The sequence below is a fragment of the Cavia porcellus genome, unplaced genomic scaffold (assembly GCF_034190915.1).
Source record: "Cavia porcellus strain 051 isolate PalLab524CR breed Dunkin Hartley unplaced genomic scaffold, mCavPor4.1 scaffold_1, whole genome shotgun sequence".
Classification (NCBI taxonomy): domain Eukaryota; kingdom Metazoa; phylum Chordata; class Mammalia; order Rodentia; family Caviidae; genus Cavia; species Cavia porcellus.
In genome coordinates, this window is record NW_026947484.1 from 56,842,329 (window position 1) to 56,867,654 (window position 25,326).

Sequence of the window (25,326 nt, forward strand, 5' to 3'; positions counted from 1 at the left end):
AGATCTGGTCTGCATTCTGGCTCTATTATCCTCCAGTTTTATAAGTGAAGGAATATTTCTTACTGTCTCTGGGTCTCGGTCTCCTCATTAGTAAAATAAACAAATGTGGACCATTCGTAGGCTTTGAAGTCTATTATTTTACTTAAAAGTCTGTGATCTAAGAGGTAAAACAATACTTAAGACTGTAATTTTTGAATTGCATAATAATAAACTCATGCTTATTTGTAAAGTTCTCATTGAGTTTTCAAGATTCTAGATCTAATTGGAAACAAAACACGGAAAAACCATATCCTTTTTTAAAAAAGCAAAATATAGTGTCACCCGAGTCTTGTTGACTCCATCCCCAGGAAAATACCTGCTACCTTTCTCTTGTTTCTCTCGCTCACAATGACTTTGCTTACTATGCTGAACAATTAGGAATTGCTGGCTAAACTCAGCTTTATAACCTCAGTGCCCACTAGATGGAGATACTAGGGTCACCGTACACTTGCACTGACCAAAGGTATTTTTACTTCTGGACACTGTGCTCCCAGTTTTAATTAAAATAAATGAAAAAGTGAAAAGGGAAGAGCGCACAAAAAAGACCAAAAAATAAAAAAAAAAAAAGGGAGGGTGTGAGGACTTATGAGGACCCAGTTTCCCATGACACCAAGGACAGATTCAAACACTGTGCATCATAAATCACTGGAAAGAGCCAGTGCTGTCGTGTATGTTTCCTGCCTCTAATGCTAAGTGCATTTAGGAATACGATGTGGAAAATTCAACTAACGTTGGTTAACATATGCATCACCTCCAATACTTACGGAAAATTCAGCTGGTTAGAAATGCTTTCTTTTTCAAATGTACAGTCTTCAAGTTAATGAAATTTAAATCCAATAAATATATTTCAACATGAATGTAATGCTAAATGTTTAACACTTGGGTATGCGGCTACTATCAGCTTTAATGGCATTCATAACGAATATGCATTCATTACAATGTTTTGCAACAATTATAAAAGCTAATTATGGTGGCCTAATTTGCAAATACCCACATCCCTTGAAATGGTCACATTTATTATCTTTGAAAAAAAATCTAAGAAAGTTTCATTTATCTGATTCTTCTGTTTGTGAAATTTAATTTTAGTTAGTCTTTATAGATATAATTTTTATTGTCTCTTTTGAGTATTTTTCTATTAAAATTTTAGTAGCTTACCCTTAAAAGCACATTGAGTAATTTGTAACACTGACACTTTTTTCGGAACTGGGAAGCCTTTTAGCTAGTATCGTGTGAGTTTTTTGGGATTCAGTTACTCTGAAGCTTTTGATGATTAAGAAAGTAAGAAATGAGGGAGTCAACTTTAGCTGATGATGCTAGAAGAATATATATATATATATACCGGGAGTCGAACTCATGACGTTACGCTTGCCAGGCAGGCGCTTGCAACACTGAGCTAAATCCCCAACCCACAATAATATATTTTTGAAACATTTTAGTGAAGTCAGTGCCTGTGATATTTACACTTGCCTAGTGAATAGTATAGGCATATAAGAGTAATTTAAACATTGTGCCTCTTGGGCTTTCCAATCATATTATTGCTTAGTAAAAATTCAGTTGTGAAGCTTTTCTTCTGCACCTGGCTTGCCAGAGTCTTAGACCTTTGCCTATAGCTAGTGTTAGGCACATGAATACTGTCAATTGCTTTAGGTTTGCTTAGTTTTTACGATCAGATCTTACTCTGTTGTCCAGTGTAGTACACTGTATGCTTTGAATTCTTCTTTCATCTGTCTCTAGCCATCATTCCAGTGTGACAAGAGATTCCTTTAAAAAAAAAAATCACTAAAATGTGTCACGTGAAAACCAGACTTCTACCGCTTTTTTCGTGAATTTTCTTCAAAAATTAATCTTTTAAGGAAAGAGTCTTTCAGAATGAGAAGAATTTATTTTCTAGATTCTTGAGTGGCAGAATGAATACTTTCTAAAATTTCAGTCCACATGCACAGACCACTGGCTTTATCAAGGTCCTGTTTGGGTTTCTTTCTCACAAGGAGCAGGGAGTTCAGAAAAGTCTCCTTACCCTCGGTCTGTCTGTCCCCTGCTTTGTGTCAGTGCCGGTCTGGTCTTCCAGCACACAGGAAGGGCTGGGCTTGTTTCGGGTATCACTTTCAAATGGCAGATTTTAATGAGTGCCACCCAGGTTACTCTTTGATCCATATGCTGATTTAATTCTTTTAAGGATGCAAATAAAATACAATTGTTTCAAAGGTCTTGGGTAATATCCCACATCAGAAGCCCTGCTGAGCTATTAACCACTTGTTAATTTGGCTGTGTTTATTTAAATCAAGTGGAAGCAGAGCCCATGGACTGTATGTGTGGTCACCAAAGCCTATAATCTCCTCTAATTTAAGTAAGTCACGGGGAAGGTAAAATTGATCGTGATCCCTGTGCTTATGGGGATATTTAAAGAAGAACTTATACATGATTCTTCTCCTGGTAAAATTATTGCTTTGTAAGTTGCATACAAAAATTGAGGCAATCAAGACATTATGTGTTTCTCGTAGGGAGAGAGATGACAATTTTTCTATCAATTTTTGTAATTTAGGCTGTATATATGTTTATTTTTGAGACTTAAAACTATGATTGTTGCCAGCTTTTTTAAAAAAAGATTTTATTCCTTCAATTAAGTGAGTCTTAGATTTAGTGACAAAAATTTTGTGAAAATTGGAAAGGATATGTAATGACAAAGCAAAAATTTTAATCAGAAACATTTAAAAGATGTAGCTTTCCATTTGCAACAATTTATAGGAACCGATGCTTTAATACAGAATGTCTTTACATCTGGCAGTTTTCACTGATTTGCTTCAGTGGTTGGTATAAAACTGTTACATTTCACAAGCTGAGTGTCTGGGTTTCCTTCCTATCTTTTTTCTCTTCTAGTCACGCATGTTTACATGCATGTGTACAAACACAATTAAATGGCTTGGCAATACAGAACTTAAGTTTTATAATGAGAAAATTTCAAGTTTTCCTAAGTTGTTAAAGGACAGAGAAGGAACACTGTGAATGTTTTGTTGCATTGTTTTATCTTCTACTTTATTTTTCCTGGGCACCTGAGAGGTACCTGCAAACACGCCCTCCAAATACTTCAGCAGGCGACCTTCAGCACGGCTACAGTCTGTCTTTGTCTGTCTTGCTGGGAACCCTAAAGTTGGTGCTCTAATATCATCTAATAGGCAGGCCACACTTGACATTTCCCAGTTGCCTCAATAATAATATCCTTTCCAGCTATTTTCTTGCGTTCTTTCTTTTGTCTTTTAAATTGTTTCTGATACAAAATTTATTTGGGGACCAGTCATTGATTTAATTGTCATGTTTCTGTAGTTTCCTTTATTTTGGTTCAGTTCCTCAGCCTTTTTTGTCTTGGGCAATGCTGACATTTTTTAAGAATCCAGGCCTTTAGGGGGTGGGAATTCACTCAGTTGGGAAATTGTCAGATTGTTTTCTGATTCCTGGACTGAGACTCACTTCCCCCAAGAATACTGTAATGTCCTCAGTGAATCGTATCACATGGTTTCTCCAATTGTACTTTATTGTTCTTATTTTTAAAGTGAAAATCTGCTTCCTATGCAAAAGAACGCCTGTGTTTACATGTGATACAAATTCCCTTTCATACAGGTGAGCTTTCTGTTACAACAAGTGTGAAGAAATGGATGAAAAGTGTCACAAATACTGTGTTGTATGACATTTTAATTTATACAAGGCTCAATGCATATTTATGGAATGAATGAACTTACTGATGATGAGAAAATTATGAATTCTCAAGATTTTTCAGGAAAGGAAAATTCCCCATTGTTACACTGCTATCGTAACTATTTTTGTGCTTTCCTCCATGGCTTTGTTTAGAAAACAAAATGTACTAAGCTTGGAATAAACTGTTTGAGATGTCTAACATAAAAATAACCAAAGCAAATGTAATTTTAAACTGTCACTGTGGGCACAGGTCACATGTTTCAGCCGCAGTGATCCAGGGTTTTTATATATCACATTTCAGTTGTAATGACATGGGCAGAGTCCAGGAGAATACCAGGTTACACGAATTTGGTTTGCCTCCCAAATATTTACATGGCTCTGTATCTCTAATTATTGTAATTTTTTAAAGGGCGTACATGACGCGGGCTTAATTCTTTAAGGCTTTATGTTAAAGAAGTTGATGGGCAGTATGTGTAAGGGTAGGACTGGCCCCCGCACCCTGTCTGGATGAAAGTCGGGCACTTGCCAGAGCTTCCCCGAGAACAGGTGGTCCTAAGACCCAGCACCCTGACCCGGGCACACGGCTGCCTGTCATCTGCATGCTTGCTCGTGTGTGTGAACCGTTTTTTCTTTCCGGGTAGGTGGTGTTGATAGAAGTGAGGACTGTCATTCGATCTTTTCAGTTTCTCTGTCATGCAATTAGTAAAGAAAAGACAGAGGCCACATGTGTTTGCTCCCTCAGGACCACCTGTGACACTTGGCATGCTTTTCTGGGGCTGTGGCTTAAGTCTGGAGCTGGGAGATGGCTTGAGAGTCCCCCTTCTTGATTAAATTAGCTATCGGACAGCACTGTGACCTCTGGCTTCTCATTTTGTACTGCAGGGATATTTCCCTCCAGGCCTGTAATGGTTTAGATCTGAAATGTGCCTCAAAGTCCCCTGCTCAGAGGCATGGCCTTTGGAAAGTGACAAGATCATGGAGGGGGCATCTACTCATCAGGGGATTGACCCACGGCTGAGTGCACAGCTGAATGTGGTGTCAGGTGGTAGGGCCTGGCTGGAGGTGGGTCTCTGGGAGTGTGACCTGGAAGGTTGTATTCTTCCCAACTCCTCCCTTTACTGACTCTACTTCCTGGATGCCATAAGGTAAGCAACTTTCCTTTGCCAGGCCTGTCCACCGTGATGCTTCTGCCTTGGAACCAGCCAACCACGGACCGAATCTCTTGAACCGTAAACCCAACTAACCATCTCTAAATTATGAGTGCCTTGTCCTACGGACAGGAAAGCTGATACAAGGCCATGTAAGGCCTCCAATTCCAGAGACCCTTCCTTTTAAAATCTTTGGATCCCCAGTGACCCAAATCTGATTTGCGTCAGTCAGTCTGGTGTCTAATTGAATTAAAAAAGAAGTCTCATTTGCAACAGGATGTCTCCTTGGTGATAACATTAATAGTAATAATTGTTATTATCAGTTAACAACTTGAAATGTTGTCATTGTATAATTAGGCTTGTTCCAGAGGATTTAATCTCTTATTTGCATTTCGAGAGTGCTGCTGCAGTAGGGTGGATCCACCAGTACCCTCTCATCTTCTGCAATGTGTTGGCAGCTGTGTTGGCATCTAGTGGTTGAAGTGTTGTACTTTGTGCCAGGGGCTGGGCTCCTTCTAACTGGTAATTGGCTCCAAATAGGTAACTTCTTAGACTTGTTGTAGTAATGGAACTGATAAAGTCTGTCTTTCATGGGCCCCACACTTGAACTCTGAGTTCAGTGGGCCCCCCCACTACACTCCCAGGTGAGGAGTCACTGCACAGGAGAAGGAGGTGGAATGAAAGGGGCGCTGTTGTACAGGCTTCTGTGGTTGACAGTTGGTTACTAAGGCCAAAGGAGGTCCTGCAGGTGCCAGCACCTTTGATAGTGCAAACACCTCTCTTGAACCCTTTGTTACAATCTCCTTGAGTGTAAAGGCTCTTTAGTTTCACATTCTGATTTCTAATTTTTCTTCTTTGGAGAAAGGAAATAGGCATTATACACTATCAAGTGCAGTAGAACAGGTTTTTTTTTTTTAATTTTGTTGAGCAGAAATTTAAAGCAGTTAAATATTTCTATTTAAAAAGTAATAGTTAAAAATCATAAATTTTGACTGAGAAATCAGTTTTCAGAGTGAATTTGAGTCTTTAAGCCTAGGTCATGAGCTGGGGTGTTTAAAGCTATAAGTACAAACAGGAAACACATACCAGTTTAAATGGGCACAAATATATTTCTTAATAACCCCTGGTTTCCCTTGATCTCTTGAATGACTAGAGGTTCCATTTTTAAAATTTTTTGTTGTCTTTTTGAGATAGGGTTTCCCTATGCAGTTCAGGTGATCTTGCCTCAGCCTCTCCAGTGCTAGTGTTACAGGCATGTGCCATCACAGATTCCTTAAACGTGATTTTTATTATTATAAAAGCAAGATACTCACATTAGAGAACATTGAGGAATTTAGAAATGTATTACAATGAAATTAAAATAATCTATATTTTTAAACAACCAAACATTGGCCTCACTATCACTTTGAGTGCCGTGATTAAGATAAAATCTTTGAGCTAGGTGAGGGGTCACACATCTGTAATCCCAGAACTTGGGAGACTGAGCCAGGAAGATTGAAGTAGTTAAAGGCCAGCTTGACTTACATAATGAGACCCTGTGTCAAAAAACAAAAACAAACAAGCTTTGAGCCAGGTGTGATGACACTTGCTTGCCTGTAATACTGTCACCTTGGGAGACTGAGGCAGGAGGACTGCCAAGTTTAAATCCTGCCTGGGGAACTTAGCAAGACCCTGCCTCAATAAAAGTGGGGAGGGGACTAAGGGATGTAGTTTAGTGATAGAGAGCTCTCTGTTTTGAAAAAAGTTCTTTGTACCTTCTTTAAATACTACATTTGCTCACAGCATTTTTATAGACAATCAGCTTTGTGCTAGGTCCTATACTGGGCACTGCATGAAACTGACTGAAATGACAGCTTCTCTCATGGAAATTACTCTTGAGTGGGGGAGGGAAGCTGTCTTAGTTACTTTTCTCTTGTTGCAGAGACAATATACCCAATGCCCAAAGTTAAGGAAGGAAAGGTTTATTTAGCTCACAGTTTGTGGAGGTTTCAGTCCAGAATTAGCTGGCTTCAAAGCAGGGTGCATGGCAGAGGGGCAATAGTTCATGATGTTGGAAGACTGAAGAAGCAACAAGACCAAAAAAGGAGAAGAGCAGGCCTCTTTTCTTCCCTCATATTGAAAGCAGGCTACCACCCTAAGGTGAGTGTAACATTTGCACCATCTCAGTGCCCTCCTATTGCACAAACTCAGGATGTTTACAAAGTGAGAACTTTGGCCCCCTGCCGAGTCACTTAATTAAAGTTCTAAACTTCTCAGTTGACACCATGGATCAGCCTTTAAAACATCCTAGAGTGTAAACAGCAGCTCTAGGGCACATCTTCTATACCCTAGGATGTAGAACTGCTGAGTTACTTAGTTAAGCTTCTAAACTTCTCAGGTTGACACAGCTGAATCAACCATAGCAGAAACCAAAATCATGTAAATGACAGATAACACCGGGGAGCCACAGCCTTGAAGAAGCAGCAGCATGTAGGGTGGAGGTAGCTGGGGCTTTGAGGTATTGAGGGCAGGCGAAAGAAAGCCTGTCAGTTGAGATTGCATCTGAGCAGACACTCCTGGGACAAGGGCATTGTGTACAGAACTGGGCAGATATAAAGTCCTAAGTGTGTGTGTGTGGACTGATCTGTGGTTGCCCATTGATCAGTGCTAATGTGTATGTGCATTGATGACATGCTAGGCTTATAAATGTGTTTCATGATACAGCATAGAGTCAGGGTAGGGAATCAGGTTCTGGGAGGCAGGAAAAGTTTCCCAGAAGAGTTTCTGCTTGAGTGTAGTCACAGAGATGGAGCACTGGGAAGGGCAGGAGGACATGGTGCTCTGTGAGATCATAGCATTCTGGTCTGCTTTCTTCCCTGCAGTGACCTGAGACATTACAGCACTGCCATGCTGGAGACTGGTACTTCATACATGAGTGTTGATTGAAGGCAGATGGTAGAGTGTTGGCAAATAACAGAGGCAGAGAGGATGACAGCATATCCAGAATACTGCTTGCCTTAGTTACTTTCTCATTGCTGAGACAAATTCCAGACACCTGAGTTAAAGGAGGAACGGTTTATTTGGCTCCCAGTTTGTAGAGGTTTCACTGCATAGCTGGCTGGCTCCACGGCAGGGTGGCAAGGCAGCAGGGCATTGCAGAGGAGAAACAGTCCACGGCAAGGCAGGGCTGGTGGGAGCAGCAACCAGCAGGTGATAAGTACTGACCCTCATTCTGTGCCTTCTACCTGGCCTGGCTACCCTGAGAGTGGGGAGCATTCACACCAGGGTGGGGCCGCCTTATCCTAGCCTTGCACCAAGAGTCAATCCAGGCATCACGTCCTTGTTCCTAGGGCCACACACCCTAGATCCAGCCACCTCTGGAAGGATCGCATGAGGCTCTGGGGGAAGACAGCTAGATAAAGCCAAAGCATTGGTATTAGTTAATCTTCACAGGATCATGGACTAGGTAAAAAAACAAAACAAAACAAAACAAAACAAAACAAAAAAACCAAAAAAACAGGTTAGGGACTGGGGGCAGAAGCAGTGAGCTTGATAAAAGGTCCTAAGTCTGTGTGAGAAGCAATAGGCGATGCTCTGGTGGCACACAGACACTAAAAACTGGTATTTATGGAGACGATTGTGGAGCCTGGGAAAGCGTAGTAAGAGGCTCTGTCCATTTTCTGCTGTTACACCTGAGGCTGGGTCCATAAAGAAGTTTTGTCTGCAGTTACAGAGGTTCAAGTGTGTGATCCCAGTGCAGATAGTGTTTTGCTGAGAGCGCATGCGCAAGGGGCAGCTGTGGTGTGCTGGGGGCACATGCGCAAGGGGCAGGCGCGGTTTTTTGTTGGGAGCGCATGCGCGAGGTGAGGTCATGCAGTGGCCTAGAAAACTTGAAACCGACAGCACCCTTTGTGCTTCCTGACAGCCAGGACCCGAGAAGACTGCATGGTTGCCTTGCTAGAGTGCAGCTCCAAGGCCCAATACTCCCAGCTCTTTCAGTTCCCAACCTCGTAATGGCCACACTAGGCCTTCTGGGGATGAATCATATCCGAACCACAGCCCTAGCAATGGTGCGAATAGCTCTGTTTTTAGAAAAACCAAGCAGAACAAAAATTGTTTGAATGTTTGAGTATTCCTAACATGTTGACACTGCAAGTGTAAAACTTTAAGATTCTTGCTAATGGGTAAATAGCCCAGCATCCCCCTCCTCTGGTGTTTCTGCAGCGTGGGGGATTGAACCCAGGACCTTCACAGTGAGCTACACCCGCACTCCTCCCCTTCTGTCTAATTTTTAAGACAGAAACACGCTAAGTCATTAAATGTTCAGCCTGGGCTTGCACTTGTGATCCTCCTGCCTCAGCCCCCCAGAGTCTGGGATTATAGGCATGCGCCCCCACGCCCAGCTCCCTCACCACGTGACTTCCACCTGACACCCGTTGTGTCTCAGCCTTTTTCTTTTGCTTGTACCGGCTGTGATTTGCTTTCTTTTAAGAAAAGTCTAGGAATTACGCAATCAAAAAATATATGTTTAATAAGCTTAATAAATCAGAAAAGTATAGAAAATCAAGGATAAGGAAAGAGGAATGAAAATATACTATTAATCACTCAGGATTAAACGCTTTTGTTGAATCTGATTTACTGAGGTTCCTGGAAGCCAATTTAAGAAGGGAAACATGCAAAGTCTGATTATCAAAACAGGAAGCATTTCAGTTCTTTGGAAAAGGTAAAAGCCAGGCACGCTAACTTTAGAATAAATACCTCACATGGATTCTTTTTTTTTTTTGTTTAATTTTATTTAAGGAGAAAAAAGAAAAAAAAAACAGAAAAAGGGTACAAGTTATACAGAATTTCAGAAAAAACAGTAGGAAATCACTAGTTAATTATCTTAGAAATAGTTGTTCAAGTTACAAATGAAAGCATATAGAGGGGACTTTCAAACAGTGAGACTGCAAACAGTTGTGTTCAGTGACCCAACAAAATTCAGTAATATGGTTATCTATCTTATACACTTAAATATATATGCAGTTATATCCTTTAGAGCACTTTCTTTTGTACAATGACAATTATACATTTTGGGTTTTATTACTCCCACTGTTCTTATTACTTTTTTTTTTTTGAAGAAAATAAAACCAAATGTGACGTAACAGGACACAGTCAGTCAAATCAAAAGGATGGACATAATACATAATGTAAAAACAAAATACAAGGTGATCAACAATGGTTACCATAATGCCTCTTGCTATCTTAAAAAGAATTGCCTATATCATCAGTTACAATAAAATTGAACAAAACAGTGAAGAACAAGATCAATAAAATTAAAACATTGGAGACATTAGAGGACTTCAAAAGAAGATAATAGTCAACCAGAATGGGCGTCATAATGAATCTTATTGTCTTCATAGTTATTGCCTATACTTTCGAACTTGGTACTATCAAGCAAAGCAGCATAGAGGAAAATCAGTCAAAACAAGATGGTGAGAGCAATACAGGATTTCAAATCAAGTTAATAGGAAATCAATGTGGGTTATTATAATATATCCTATTTTTTAAAATTTATTTTTCCCTTAATTAAAAGGATAAAAATGAAAAAGTAGATAATAAAAAAGAGATTGAGATAAAAAAGAGGGCATAACAACAAAACAGCTCAGGTCAAAACATAGCCATTTAAGCAAAATAGTGTTTCACCACAAGATAATCTCGACATAAAAGTAGTTACCATAGTGTCTCTTTCCTTAAAATCTTTGGGTATAACTTCGTATACTGTAGCATCAAACATATCAAGACAATGTAAAACTGTTCAAGAGAATGACACTATTACAGGGTATTTAGAATCAACTAACAGAAAATGAACAATGGTTTCTGTATAATCTCCTTGTCTATAAAAGTTTTTGTTTATATTATAACATATAATAAAATCCAGTAAGATACAACAGGTTAAAACCGATGGAGACAGAAGAACAAAAGCTTGATGGGACTTCAAAACAAGAGGATATTAAATCAGCACTACCTATTATGATGTCTTGTTTTCTCCAAAATGGCTATGCCTACCATCCAACCACCTCTGCCTCATTTCTGTTGAGCTCTTTTTCTGTCATTAATTGTCAGTTTGTCGTCTTCTTTTCGCTTTCTGCTCCATTCATTGTGGCCTCTCTGCAACTGTTTCTGGAATCTTGGTATTTTTCATTTTTAGAATATCCTGCAGTAATCTCTGTAGAGTTGAATTGGTGGTTGCAAATTCCCCTAGTTCCTCTTTATCCTGGAAGCACCTTGTTTTTCCATCAATTTCTAGGGACAGTTGTGCAGGATATATCAATCTTGGCTGGAGATTATTATCTTTCAAAGCTTGAATTATTTCCCCCATGCTCTTCGTGATTTGATGGTTTGTGCCGAGAAGCCTGCTGTAATTCTGATGCGTGTTCCCTTGTAAATGATCTGTTTCTTGTCTCTGACAGCTTTTAATATTCTGTTCTTATATTGGATTTCTGGAATTTTGATTATTATATGCATGGGTGTAGCTCTGTTTGGGTTGTAGGTAGCTGGGGTCCTGTATGTCTCATACATCTGAGTATCTTTACCTTTTGCTAAATTAGGGAAATTCTCTTGGATTATTTCTGTGAATAGCCTTTGTAGTTCATTTATTTGTGTCCCTACTTCTTCTTTTATTCTTAAGTTCTTAATTCTTAAGTTATAGATCCTCTTATCATCTTCTAGCCTTTGTATTATTGCTGTTTGTTTTCTTGTTATTTTTAAGAAGTTTTTCATTTCATGCTCCCATTTTACAAATCTGTCCTCCAATTCTGATAATCTATCCTTAGTTTCTTTCTAGCTGTTATGCCAGCTTTCAACAGAGTTTTTAGTTTCCTGGTAATCTCTTTGAACATGCTTCATGTATTCTATGTTTTCTCTATTTTCTCCATCAAACAATTCTCTCCTTTTTTTCTGTTCTTCCATTCCACCATCTGTTTTTTCTTGGGTGGTGCTTAGCATTTCTCTAACTATTCTACTTATTTCTTGCTTTATTTCATTAAATACTTCATTTTTGAACTCGTCTGTGAGGCTCCGGAGGTACCGCTTTATGTCTATTGGTGTTGTCTGATATTGCATGTTTTCTGTCTTCATTCTCTTTTGCATTTACCTTTCCTGGATCAGTGTTCTCAGGATTGGGGACTGAGGACCCTTTCTTGTTGCTCCCTCTTCCCATACTTTTTGTTCCTTCCATACAAGTGTATGTAGGAGGCCCAGTTTTTTTTTTTTTTTTTTTCTTTTTGTCTGTTGCAGTTTGAATCTGCCGGCTAGGTGTTCCCACCCACTGCAGTGCACTAGGGAGACACAGACCTGGGCAGCCTCTGCTGGGCCCGTCCCTCCAGATCAATCTAGTGAAGGCTTCACTGCTAGCGTGCACCACCAGGTGCAGGGACCTGGTTTGGGCTAGCCTACTGGATCTTAGTCCGTGGCATCATCAGTCCAAGCACTCCCCACCAATCCCGCTTGAGAGGGGAATATGTGACTAAAGTCACTGCAGGGCCCTGTTCCGGCTAGTCTGCCCATTCCCAGAATGTCCTCTGTTGGAGCCTCCTAGTCTATGAAAGGGTCCCCATTTCTCTCACTCACCACAGGTCAATGCAGGGTTCTCTGCCAGTCCTGCTCTCAGTGCCGTTTGGTTCGCCGATTCCCGCTCTCAGAGCTTTTGCGCGTCTCTCTCCTTGCTGTGCTGATTGGGACGCAGCAGCGGCAACAGGAAATTCAAATCATGGCTTCCAATGACGTGGGATCCAGCTTCCATGCTGAGATTTTATCTGTTCCTGTTATAGCATCAGGATTGCATTTCCAGTTGGTTTCTCTCAGCTTAGTTCATTCCTGGGTCGGTAGGGTATATCTCCCCTTGCGTAGGACTCCTCTCACGGCACTGCTCCTGGATTCTAAGCTGGTAATCTCAGAGAGCCTCCGTGGCTGCTGTTATTTGTCTGCCATGTTCTCTGGGAAGTCTCCCTCACATGGATTCTTTAGAGAACAGACAATGCCTTAGTTTGTTTTCCTTTGCTGTACTGGAATACTGGAGACTAAGTAATTTATAAAGACAAGAGGTTTATTTAGCTTGCGGTTCTGGAGGCTGGGGTGTGCAAGATGAGGAGTCCTTCACAACTCCAAATGCATCTCTCATCAAGGTCTTGACACTCAATACCCTTACACTGGGGATGAATCCTCAACAGGGCTTTTGATGGTCCCGGGACTGACCAAAGCAAGAATCACCTGTGTAGCTGTCCGGAAACCAGTATCACAGACAGGTTCTAACAGTGACCCACAGGGAATCTTCTCACCATGACATTTGTGCTCATCTCGGTTGTTTTCCTGCAGCAACTATTTGAACACCATTGCCATTTCTCGACCCTAAAGATTCTCTCACTCCTTGTCCAAGTCTCTGTGAACTACACAGATGCTTTCCCTTCAACAAACCTTTCTGCTGAGTTCTGTGTTTGATGATGACTCAAGGAAGTTATGTTTTCTCTTTGCTTTGTGTCTGTACCGTATCTGAATTATGAGATCCATAGTAGGGAAAGTTGCCAGGTGTTAATGGGAATTATTGCTATGCTGGGGAAAAGCAATGGACATCTCTGCTTTATTCCAGAGGGTCCAGGGTGGGTGATGGTCGGATGCCAGCAGTTTTGTTCTGAAGCATGGGTTGGTACAGGCTGCCCAAACACGGTAGGATGGAGCCCCTTGCCAGGGAGGAGAGGCTAAGATGCCCTGGCCAAACCGCGGAGAGCAAGCCTGACACCCATGCATGCTTGTCATCATTACTTAGCGTTTTTGGAAAGTCAGAGCCAAAATAAGCCAAGGAAGCGACAGCCATCTTTACCGCAGGCATTGCAGACCCAGAGCAGTCAGCAGTGACTCGGGCTGTATTCCTGTCTGACTCCATCCATCTGGCCAGGTTTCCATCCTCGGCTTCCTTCCACCCCTCAGCAAGTCTCTTTTGGGTACTTCCCTCTGCCTCCTTCCTGGTGTGTGCCTCTGTGGCCCCCCATGCATCTTTTCCCATTTTCTTTAGAATTTGAACAATAAAAAGGATTCAGTTACTTGTGCTAGTTAGAGATAGGTAAGAAGGGAAGGCATTGGGGGCTCCTGAAGTCTGGGTTCCTGGCCCTGCCCTGAAGCCCCTTCTCTGTTCAGGTTACGTTCCGGGTACATGTAAAGTGTCGTGCTTAAAAACATGGTCCAAACCTGTAAAGTCCACTTAATAATTAAAAAAAACCTCTCTCATGAATTTGAAATTGTGATGCCTGAAAAAGTGCTGAGAACAATGTCCAGGGAAATTATTATTATTATTTGGCTGTACTGAAACACAGAGTTACATCCCCAGCCTTTTTAAAATTTACTTCTAATTTTTAAACATTTTTTCTTTTGATTTTGAGACAGGATCTTATTAAATTGCTAAACTGCCAGGCCGGGTTTGAACCTGCAATCCTCTTGCCTCAGCCTCACAGTGTGCTGGGATCACAGGCGCCCGACTTGGTATTACTGTTCCTGAGCTACAGACGTCAATCAAGGGTTACAGCCTCCGGGTTATGAGGCAGTGAGAAGGGTGAGGCTCTCTGGGAGGAGTGTGTTCAGGTTGTGTTTAGAGATGGAAAATGGGGAAGACCCCCAAGCTCCGAACCATTCAATGATGTGGATTTTTCTTTTATCCAAGACGAGGGGAAAGTAACCGTGTGATGACAGAAAGGCCTGCACCGGAGCTAGAGGTCCGCCTCCGCCAGCACCACTGAGAGTCAGTGTCTTTTTATGATAATAGTAATTTTTCTCTGAGTGTCTCCCAGTTGGCACTTGGTCATCAGCCGTGTTAGTAAACACAGCAAGTCTCTTTGGTGCCCTTTAGACTCCCCTGTAACTGGCCTGGCCACACACTGGTTCACAAGTGGGCAGGGTCCAGGAGGAGGTTGGAGACTTTAGGTAAGGGACAGGCAGGCATTTCAGAAGTCAGGGTGGAGGTGGAGAAGGGTTGCAGGGGGAGAACATATTTCCAAGGAAGAAAAGTCACATTCCAACCGATCTGCCTTTATCCAGGTTACAGTGCAGACAGGGCACCCTGGGTTCCTCCCTGGTTCTGCAGGGGGCTCCCTTTTGGGGAGCCCACGAGAAGCAGACTGCGCAGGGGTGTACAGCTGTGGTCCATCCTGTGTGGGTGACAGCAGGGCACAGGCAGGTTACTCGCAGGCCCGCAGCAGCAGACGGAGCCTTTCTGCACGGTGGCCTCTGCTTCCTTCGGGAGACTCGTTTGCCTGAGGGCAGTGAGCTTCTGCAAGACGGAGACAGCCTGTTCACTCAGCGCCAGGCCCCATCGAAGTGCTGTGATGGAGCTGAATGAATGCTCATGGATCTTTCCCTCCTCTATCGTGACTTGTCCGCGTGGCCTACAGGTGTGGCTGGGTTCCATCTCAAGCTGAGCTCTCCATGGTTCGGCTTCCCGGTCAGCTCACTCAGAGAGCTTCATCTTCCTGGCGGAGCAGTTCTGGTTTTGACAGTCTCACTAAGGAGCCCTGCTAACAAGGGTGAACAGTCTGTATGAATATCCTCAGTCTTTATTGTCATGTTTATGTAAATATCCAGGCTTAGCGAGGCAGCACACGCATGGGTCTTCAGCCCTTCTTGGTGCTAATTAAACCTAACTCTGCTGTTTTTCCGTTTTCCCAGAGGCTCCGTGGCTGAAATAGGTGAGCAGCTCAGTGTGGGGAACACACATAATGACACTTGGTTCTTCGAAGGCTGCTTTGGGAGACTCACTAATGCTGGGTTTCTCTGCGCTGTCTGGAGGGCAGAAATCAGAAGACAGCCGTGGGCGGGTCGCAAACACTGGCAGAGGTTCTCCTGTGGTCCACCGCCTTCTACTTTTGTACTGGTGACCATCTGATCTTCCTGCCCTTTGTAGCAGACGAGGGCCATGGGAAGGGCAGCTGGTGGCCTGCAGTTGAAGTTTTCCCTCCAGGCAGGCTTGGGGCCTCTGTGTCCCGGGCTGGGCTGAAAGGCTACTGGTAAAGGGACACACTCTTTCACACCATGTTGGTGAATTGGCCCTGCTCCGTGCATCTAGAATCTTCAATTCTGTCTTGCCCTAAATACTTAAAAATGGTCCTACTATACAGAATAATTACCTTAATTAATGATAACATCTTCACTTTTGGCCAGAGACTTAGCTACTTTCTGAAATAGTTTCCTAATTATTTGTAAAAATAATAATTAACAGTCCTCCTTCCCTCCCTCCCTCCCTCCTTTCTTTCTTTCTTTCTTTTTTTCTTTTTCTTTTGAGACAAGGTCTCTCTATGCAGTTCAGGCTGGCCTTGAGCTCACTTTGTAGCCCAGGTTCGTCTCGAACTCGCAATGATCCTCCTGTCTCAGCCCCCGGAGTGCTGGGGTTACAGGCATGAGCCACCATGCCCGGCTCTTCTTTTTTTTTCTTTCTTTCTTTTTCTTTCTTTCTTTCTTTCTTTCTTTCTTTCTTTCTTTCTTTCTTTCTTTCTTTCCTTCCTTCCTTCCTTCCTTCCTTCCTTCCTTCCTTCCTTCCCTTCCTTCCTTCCTTCCTTCTTTCCTTCCCTGGGCAACAGGATGTGATGGGCTTTAAGGGATCCCTCTGAATTCAGTCAGACAGACAGTCCTGAGAAACCACATCTTATTTCTGTTCATGTATGTGGCACATGTGAACCCCACTGTCTTCCTCCTATACTGTTGGGGCATCTGGGAAGCTTAAAGGAGGCTTGGCGTCCTTGGCACACAATTGGCTGTGTGGCCGTAGCGACTTTTCACACCGGCCAAGGGTGGCAGTTAGGTGGGTGCCCAGGTCTGCCCCTCTGGGTGTGTCATTTCTCTGTATTTTAAATTCACGTATTTTGACCTTTTGGCTATGGATTTATTTTTGATGTGCCTGTTATGGACAGGTCATTGGTTCTGTGTGTCAGCAGGTCATGCACAATGCCCTTTATGTCAAAATCCCAAATTTACTTCTTGTCACAAGACAAAGTTAATGTGAGTGAATTCACATGGCCAGCCAGAAATGTGACACTTGGGGAATCTGTCAGACGGTGTCACGAAGCTATTCTCAGCGGACCAGAGTGTGGTGCTTATGAGTATTTATGGCTTGCTTAGCACTGTGTGAAGGGGCTGCACAGATGGGGCCTGCATCTGCCTTTCAGGGACTCAGTTTTCTGGAGGAGACAGATGTGGTGGGCACGTGACACAAAGAACAGTAACGAGCACCGTGACTCAGCTTAGTGCAGGTGGCTGGGCTCTGCCCAGGAGCTTCAGGGGCTCTCTCAAAGTCTGGTGGAGTAGGAGACCCAGAGATGCACAATGAAGCATGATTCCAAAGCAGTCCTGGGGTTACCCGTAGGGAGCACGGTGGTGGAGGAACACAGCAGGGGCGAGTTTGAGTAGTGGCGTGGGTTCCGGGAGAGATCATTCTTTCACTGTTGCCAGTGCCAGTGGTGCAGAGGACTGAACCCTGGGAGTTGAGGGAGGTCGGCATTTGCTCCACATTCCCGATAGCTGGTGCTCGGGGTTGTGGGACCAGTGGTGGAGGAGCAGGGGGTAAAGCCTTGAAAGACCTCGTGTGCCATGCTGAGTGTGTTAGCCACCGGCAACCAGTGAGGTGAAGAAGACTACAGTGTGTGTTTCGAAAGGGTCACTCTGCAAACTTCGCTCATCAGAGGGAGAAGCAAGGGCCTGAATGAATGAACAGGAAATGGATGAGTAACTAAAATAGGTGATACTGTAAGGGTCGTAGGGGCTCAGAGACAGTGGACAGCCCCACAATGTGGGAGACTGTGCGACAGGGGAAGAATTGCGTGGTGGTCCAGTGACTTGCTTATATAACGTGGTCAGTAAGATGGTTCTTCACTGACAAGAGGACTTACGTAGAAGAGGACAGGAAGTGATACCAGGTTGTATAACGAGTGTGAGATGATCAAGGAGACGTTTCTAATCGGAATAGAATAGTATATAAGACCATGTCACATGCCAGCGTTCAGAAGGCTTTGAAATGCCGGGTTGTGGAGTTTGAAACTGTTTATCTGTAGGGAGCTGTTGAAGATCCTTGGACAGATATTTGGTATCTGTGATCTGGATTACAGCTGTGTTCGTCTGTTGGGCCTCTTTATCTTAGCAACCGGAAGTTATATCCGGTGAAGTTCTATTCTGACTTGTAGTGGAAATGTCAGAGAGCTGTCAGTTTTGAACTGGAGACACACATTAGCTTTGGGAAGATGGTAGAATCATACAGAGTTGGGAGACAAAGGAGGCTGAGGCAGAAATGAATGATGCTGGTCTAGAGAGAGATGGACTGGAGACAGGCGGGGGAACTGGCTGCCCTCTGGAGTCTTTTAGGGGTGTCTAGAACAGCATGCATGGTCAGTACTATCCTGTACCTGTAGAAGAGCTTTTTAACTGACCTTGGCATGTTTCCTGCTGGGCTGTATCATCGTCTACAGGCCTGATAACACCTTGGTCCAGGCGCTTGCTATGAGTTGATCAGAACTGTCCTTGGACTCCAAACCTGTTAGTCATGTATGGAATAGAGGGTTAATGAGAAATAGGTTCCAGTGACAGTCACAATACAAATCGATTTTTTGTTTTTTTCCAGGTGGAACTTGCAGAAATCTGTGCCAAGAGCGAGCGATACATTGGTACCGAAGGCGGAGGCATGGACCAATCCATATCATTCCTGGCGGAAGAAGGAACTGTAGGTGGCATAGAGCTGTTTGGAGATTGTGCTGGGGGCAGCTCTCGAGGAGAGGAAGCCTGGGAGTCTCCAGCATGCTTGGTTATAAGTTATGTTGCAGGGTGTTATTTTCCATTTTCCCCACAGCTGCCCCCATGTACTCTGCTTCAGGCCGATTACCTGGATCTAACAATTCTGGCTTTGTCCTCATTGACTTTTTCTCCTGTGCTCAATTTTTTCTCCTGTCCTGTGTTTAGATTTCTCTATTTCCTAGTTGGAGGGCCCTCCTTTCATGCTTCTGCCCTAATCACTCCATCTCATGGCATTTTTAATGCCCCCCTCCCCCCCCCCCCCCGTTGGTTTTAAACCTAAATGTTAGCTCTCTGACCATGGATATTCATAACCCTTTTTTCCCCCAGTTTCCTCCCTGGCATCATTTTTCTTTGTCAGTGTCTTTGGGGCTTCGGCGGTAGGAAAAAGAACACTGACGGGAAGCCAGGAGTGAATTCCTGTGCTGGGCTGTGCTTCCCCTTGGCCACGGCTCCTCTTGGCGGAGCAGAGGTCCTGGCTGTTGCCCGTCAACTGCCCATTTCCAAAGCAGAAACAGACGATCCTTTTAGATTGTTGCTTAGTTCTTCACGGCGCTCCCACAGATTTGGCTATTTTCCAAGAACACCTGGCCTCCCTCTTATTAGGCATATTTGTCACTGATTCCCCTAAGCCAAAGACATGAGGCCTGAGGGAATTTGGTTGAAAGCTAAGAAAATTCTCTGGGTGTGTGGATGAGACCGACGAGCTGAAGTGATGGCAGGGACCCGGAGGACCGCAGAAACTGGGGTGGAGGGAGGGGATTCTGAACTGCACCCAAGTTCTTTGGACCTGAACAGCTCTCTGCCAGTGACCGTGGGCGCCCCTCCAGCCCTGGCTTTTCCACATCCTCTCCAGATGCCTGGCATAGCTCTAGCCGCATTTCTCTACTCAAACCTCTGTAAACACCCCCGGGAGCACGGTTGTGCTCTTCTCCTTGATGCCCTATTTGGGAAGAGAAAGTCTGTGTCTGCCCTCTTTTCAGTCATCTGTTAGGGTTCCGGTCGACTTCCCTTTCTCAAAGGAGACCTTACCAGGCTGTGCCTGACCAGGTGCTCCAGCTGTGTTTCTGTCCAGCACTCTGTCCTGTTCTAACACTGCACCACTTAAAGCTTAGAGATGCGTTTGTCTGTCTACCGTCTCTCTCACTAGACTGCAAGCTCTGGGAGGGCAGGACGTTGTGTGTCTGGGTTATGATTCTGTCTCTAGGGCCTGGATGCCATATGTGATGCTTCACTGAATGGGTGCACCTGAAGGAAGACTGTGTGAGGGTAAATCAGTGCACACCTGCTCGTACATGTCTCGAACCCTTACAGACTGTATCTCACCTGTGGTCTGTCTTCCAATAGGCCAAGTTGATAGAATTTAGTCCCCTGAGGGCAACGGATGTGAAGCTCCCCAGCGGAGCAGTGTTCGTGATTGCCAACAGCTGCGTGGAAATGAACAAGGCAGCGACTTCCCACTTCAACGTCAGGGTGATGGAGTGTCGGCTGGCCGCAAAGGTACATGCACAGCACGCTGAGAAGTGTGGAGCAGCTTTCTTTTTGGTCTTTTTTCTTCTTATTCTGTGTTTTAAAATTTTTTTAAAAATTTTATTATTTTTATTTTGAAGGAAATAAAACCAAGCAAAACAAGACAGAATAAAGCCAATCAAAACAAACCACTTCAAGTGACACAGAACCTCAGAACAATAGAAAATCAACCACGGCTTCCATAGTGCCTCAGAATAGCTGCCCATACCTTCAGACAGAGTAAAAATCAAACAAAACAGAACAGAATAGAACCAGTAAAAACAAGACAATGAATGCAGTAAAGGACTTCAAAACAAGAAGATAGTAAATCCCCATGGCTACCACAATATACCTTGTCATTCCTGAAACAGCTGCCCATGCCATCAGATATAATACAATCAAACAAAACAAAACATAATATAAGCCAACCCAACCCAAGAAAGCAATGAAGATGATACAGGACTTCAAGATAATAGGGAATTAACCATGGCTACTGCCTTCAGAAGGAGATCCCTCCTTAGTACTACATTGTGTATTGTTATCCTTTGAATAGATGATCAGACTACTGCTTTAGAACTGCAAAGTCAGTGAAACACTAAACACTACAAGCATTACATTAGATTTTACCTCAGCAGCCATCATCACAGCCTGTGTTTCTCCAGATCAGCTGGTAACTTACAGCAGGAGTGGGGGTAGGGTAGGTTGGTTCTTGTTTCCCAGCCCATGTGCTGGCATCTGGCTCTCCCTGCAGCAGCTTGTGCATGGCGCCGATTTGCAGGGAGGGCTTGCTTCTTGGTGACTTGAGGGCTTGCTTCTTGGTGACTTCTTGTTGTCTTCTCCCACAGTGCACAAGTGGCCTTCTTATTCTGTCTTAGTTTGTAACTTTCCTCATATTTTAGGGCTACATTCTGGCAGCAACATTCCAACAGAAGGTCTTTGGGTACAGAGTAAATGACTTCCAAGACAGTAAACAGATGAACTGGTAGGTGTGGGTGTGTCCTCTGCCCCCAGCTCTTTGGAAGTTATGTGGACTTTTTGGTTAAGTCTTGGAGAATGGCATGAAGGAGAAGAGGTTGGTTGGTGTCTGTGAAGCACAGGCCGTGGGTCTGGTCTATAGGTGGAGAAAGACACTTGGGAACAACTGATGGGACTGACGACCGCTGGTCTTGTTTGGTCAACAAAAACGTTGGCAGCTTCACTTCCTTGGTCCCTCCAGAGGCAAAGTTTTGTACTGGGCTCTTTCTGGTCACTCCAAAACTACAGATGTGGTTCACCTCCCCACCCCTAGATGAAACAGTCTTCATACTTAGTCAGGAGGCGCAGCAGAAGGGGTCTTGGCAGGCCTCGGTTGCACGCTTAGAGACCCTTGCCAGCCAAGCCATCGTTTATTTTAGGAAATACTCATGGGGCAGGGTTGTACATCTGGCAGCATGAGGAGGTCTGCAAGGGTTCCGGACATGTGAATGGAGGGAGGAGGAATTCAGTTAGGGGATAGAAAATAGGAAGTGGTCAGCGTGTGATCAGGTCATCTGGTGCTCTGGAAAGGGATGCAGGCATTAAGTGCCTTGGAGCACCCAGAGTGGCACAGGGCAGGATGAGAAAGCTGGAGAAAGCTAAAGCTGGAGGCTGAGAAACAGATTCTAAGTCGGGCATACTGCTGCGCTTTCTTCTGCCTTCCTTTGGTCGCTTTCCTACTGAGCTGATCGATTTCACCACCCAACCGTCACCAGCCACAGGCTGGAAGCTGTTTTCTTTTGAGTGGCACCTTCTTATCCTTTTTTATTACCCAGCTGGGTCTGACTGACTCCCAAAGTGACCTGAGCCCCTATTTCATGTTAGAAGTAGATCTGGTCCCACAGAGCTGCACAGAATCTGCACGGCTCCCTGCGTGTGGTTCTCTTCCAGGTGTTGGCCACAGCCTTCTCTTTTTCTTTCTTTCCTTCTTTCCTCTTCAGCTTCCCACTCTGTGCTGATGAATTCACAGTGAACTTCTCCAAATGTCTGGCTGAACCCCAGACTTTCTAGTCAGCATCTCCACTTCTCTAAATCATAGACTCATGAAACTGAGCATGTTCAAGTTGGACTCAGTCTTTCTCTTATACCTTTTGTCTTAGTTAACTTTCTCACTGCTCAGATAAAATGCCCAACACCCACAAGTTGAAGGAAAAAGTTTTATTTCAGCCCACAGCAGAGGCTTCGTTCACGGTCAACGGACTCCAAGGCAGGCTGCCCTAGCAGAGGAGCATTGCAGAGGAGAAGCAACCCATGGCAGGGAGTAGCAAGCACCAGCGAGCCTCCCTTTCCCTTTCATCCCTCCCAGGCCACAAGCCATGCCACTTACACCCAGGGTGGGGCTTCCCATTACCCACCCCAAAACTGTGGTAAACCAATTAAGGGACCTATCCTGCACCACACACCCTAATCCACATTCACACACCCGGGATCCATCCATCAAATTATAGTTATAATGATTGTTTAGAAATTTAATTCTGGTCAGGAAGTCCTCTTGCTTACCCCTTTCAAAGGCTGCTTGTTTCATTGGATTGAAGTGGGAAGTTCTTATCTCCACCCAGAGAGCCATAAGACCCAGGGCCTGTCTACCTTTATGTCCTTGAGACCCCTACTCCCATTACTCTCCAGCCCTGAGACTCGCTCTTAGCTCAGGGGCTTTGCTCATGCCTGGACGCTCTTCTCCCAGTCCTCTTAAAAGTATCAGCATGTATCCCTCAAGGAAGCCAGCCCTGAACTAAGGCAGGGACCCTTTATGTTTTACAGAGGCTCCTTTTCTCAGTTACGGTACTCACCACTGTGACTTGGTTAGCCTCTTGCAGATTTGAATGTGCCTGAGAGCTAAGATTGTGTCCATCTTGCTAACTTTTTTTTTTCTCAAACTTTGTGAATTCTCTTCTTTTATTGTGGCACTAGAGCCTCAACTCAAGGTCTCACCCATGCTGGGCAAGTGCTATACCCCTGAGCTCTGCCCAGCCCCATTTGCTAACTCTTCTAACCCTAGAGCTTAGGCTGAACTGGACACAGACAGGAGAAGTGCCCATGGAGTCTAGGAATGATCTCTCCCTGCTTCACCTCCTTCCTCTGCTCATGTCATGCTTTTTTGGACAAGTGTTTAGTGTGTGTTCAGCACTGACCTGGACTCAGGGGGATCGGGAAGGTGGGGTTCGCCCTTGTGCCTGACTTGGCTCTTTTCTTCTTATCCTACGCCAGGAGGCTGTGAAGCCAGGAAGGGAACAGAGAAGAGAAATCAGAGAAATAAAGGCGTTTTTCTTGTTATTTGTGGAAGATTTGAGAGATACACATTTGTTTTGAAAAATCAAGATCTACACGTTGTCAGCCTGGAATTTAGTCATTGAGATACTTTCTAGAGTTTGTGTAGAAAGATGTCCCATGAAGCTTTTCACAGCATCAGATCAGAACACAGATGGAGGCGTAGTGGTGCAGTAACCTTTTCAGTAACCGGGTGGGATGAACTTTTGTCCTCTAGGCAGGACTTCCTCTTTTCAGGAGATGGAAGGGATTAGTTGTCTTATTTGCTTGAGGGCTTACTCTTGTTGACTTTCGGACTTGAGGTTGATGAGTAAGCGCCTCTTCTCCAGGAGCCCTCAGACATACACAGCACTGCTCTCACAGTTTGATCACGCGATGAGGTGTCTTTTAGCAGATGCACAGGTGAGCTGAAAGAAACAGGCCACGTGGGAGTTGGTTCATGGCATGACTGCTGTCTTTCAAAGGGCGAGAAGGAGATGAGGAATGAAACCATGGGGCCGAGCTTCGGTAGTCAGAGCTACCAGCATGTGAGGAATATCTTCCAAGTCAAGTTGCAAAGGGCGCTTGTTTTGGAAGCGGTGGTAGCTGAAGGTCCTAATCCAGGCCCTGCTGTCCTTGAGGGTGTCTTCTGAGGTTGCCTCTACCGTCCCATTTTATCGCCCCTTTGCTCCTGAATTGGCGTCTGAGTTTGGCTTCCCCCCAACTCATGTAGATAAAACCCAGTGCTTTAAATACTCTTAAGTGTTTCTGACTTCTACAATGTGGAAGAAAGAAAAGTGAAAGATAATTACGGAGGAGAATGTTTTGTACACCATATTGCTGACTGTAGATCACTGGAATCTGAGGTTCTGTACCAAAGTAAAATAAATTGAAACTGCTAACAGGAGCCGCGCGGAGGTGCTGATGTTAGGGAAATGCTTTTGCTTAGAAATAGAGGCTGAGGTTTGGTTAAACCATGTTTTTGCTCCACTGTGTTCCATTTTTGGCAACATGCAGATGAATTTATTTTTTTCACTTGAAAATGGTCTCATTAAATAAGGAAATAAATTTTCATGTAAGAAAGGAAAAGAAGCCCATCTCAGTATGATACATCTCCTACTTCCAGACAGTCCTGACTGCACCAGTGGGCAGTGACCGATCATGGCAGCTCCGAAGATGCGATGGTAGCTTAGCTCCACAGGGCAAGCTTGTAAAGCATGGCACTTACTTTTCCTTTCCTCTTATCTTTTAAAAATTCTTTTCTGAAACTAAGCACCTTTTATAGCTAATTAGCACAAGGAAGCAGGTTAAACCAATTACGATGCTTTCATTTGTTTTGTTTTAGTAGTCACAGTGTCTTCTATTATTTCTCTCTGTCTCTTTGTCTCTGTCTTTCTCCCCCAGCTTTCAGGGACTAATTGATTTAGATTCATTAAAACTTAGAGTCTTGTAGAGCATTTAAACTAAAATTGAAAACATTTCAAAGCAAGCTCAGTGGAGATTTATAATTATTACTTGCGTAAATGATACTTTTAAGGGAGGTACATTTTTATGCTCTTAAATGAACAAAGTGCCCAGGGATCTTTCATGAGCACAACATTTTACACATATTTAGTGGTGGGTGGTTTGCCAGAAATATTTAATGTCTGTAATAGAGAGCACTCTTCCGCTGTGCAGAGGGGCAGAGTGTGTGAAGTCCACTGTAAGTGTCCTGGGAAGTGAAGTAGGGAAGGGAAGTGATGCTGCTGCCTCTGTATTGTGTGAGCGCTTCGCTGTGACTTGGGAGGCAGTGGAGGGCAGTTTCATGTGGTCCTCTGACACTCGAAGGAGAATTTACAGTGCCTCTTTCAAGGCACGTCTGTCCGATCACAGGCCATTCCTCACTCTGTCACTTAGTGGTCAG

At 43.9% G+C, this 25,326-nt stretch overlaps 1 protein-coding gene across 2 annotated transcripts in view; it reads left to right on the top strand.

Annotated features, from left to right (window-relative positions):
* Nucleotides 1–25,326, top strand: part of Galk2 (galactokinase 2) — a 108,682-nt gene that overhangs the window by 52,711 nt on the left and 30,645 nt on the right. For both annotated transcript variants that reach the window (XM_005004568.4, XM_003471862.5), the window contains exons 6-7: nucleotides 18,487–18,585; nucleotides 20,001–20,153. In XM_005004568.4, coding sequence (XP_005004625.1) covers nucleotides 18,487–18,585; nucleotides 20,001–20,153 — 252 coding nt within the window. The remainder of the gene's footprint in view (nucleotides 1–18,486; nucleotides 18,586–20,000; nucleotides 20,154–25,326) is intronic.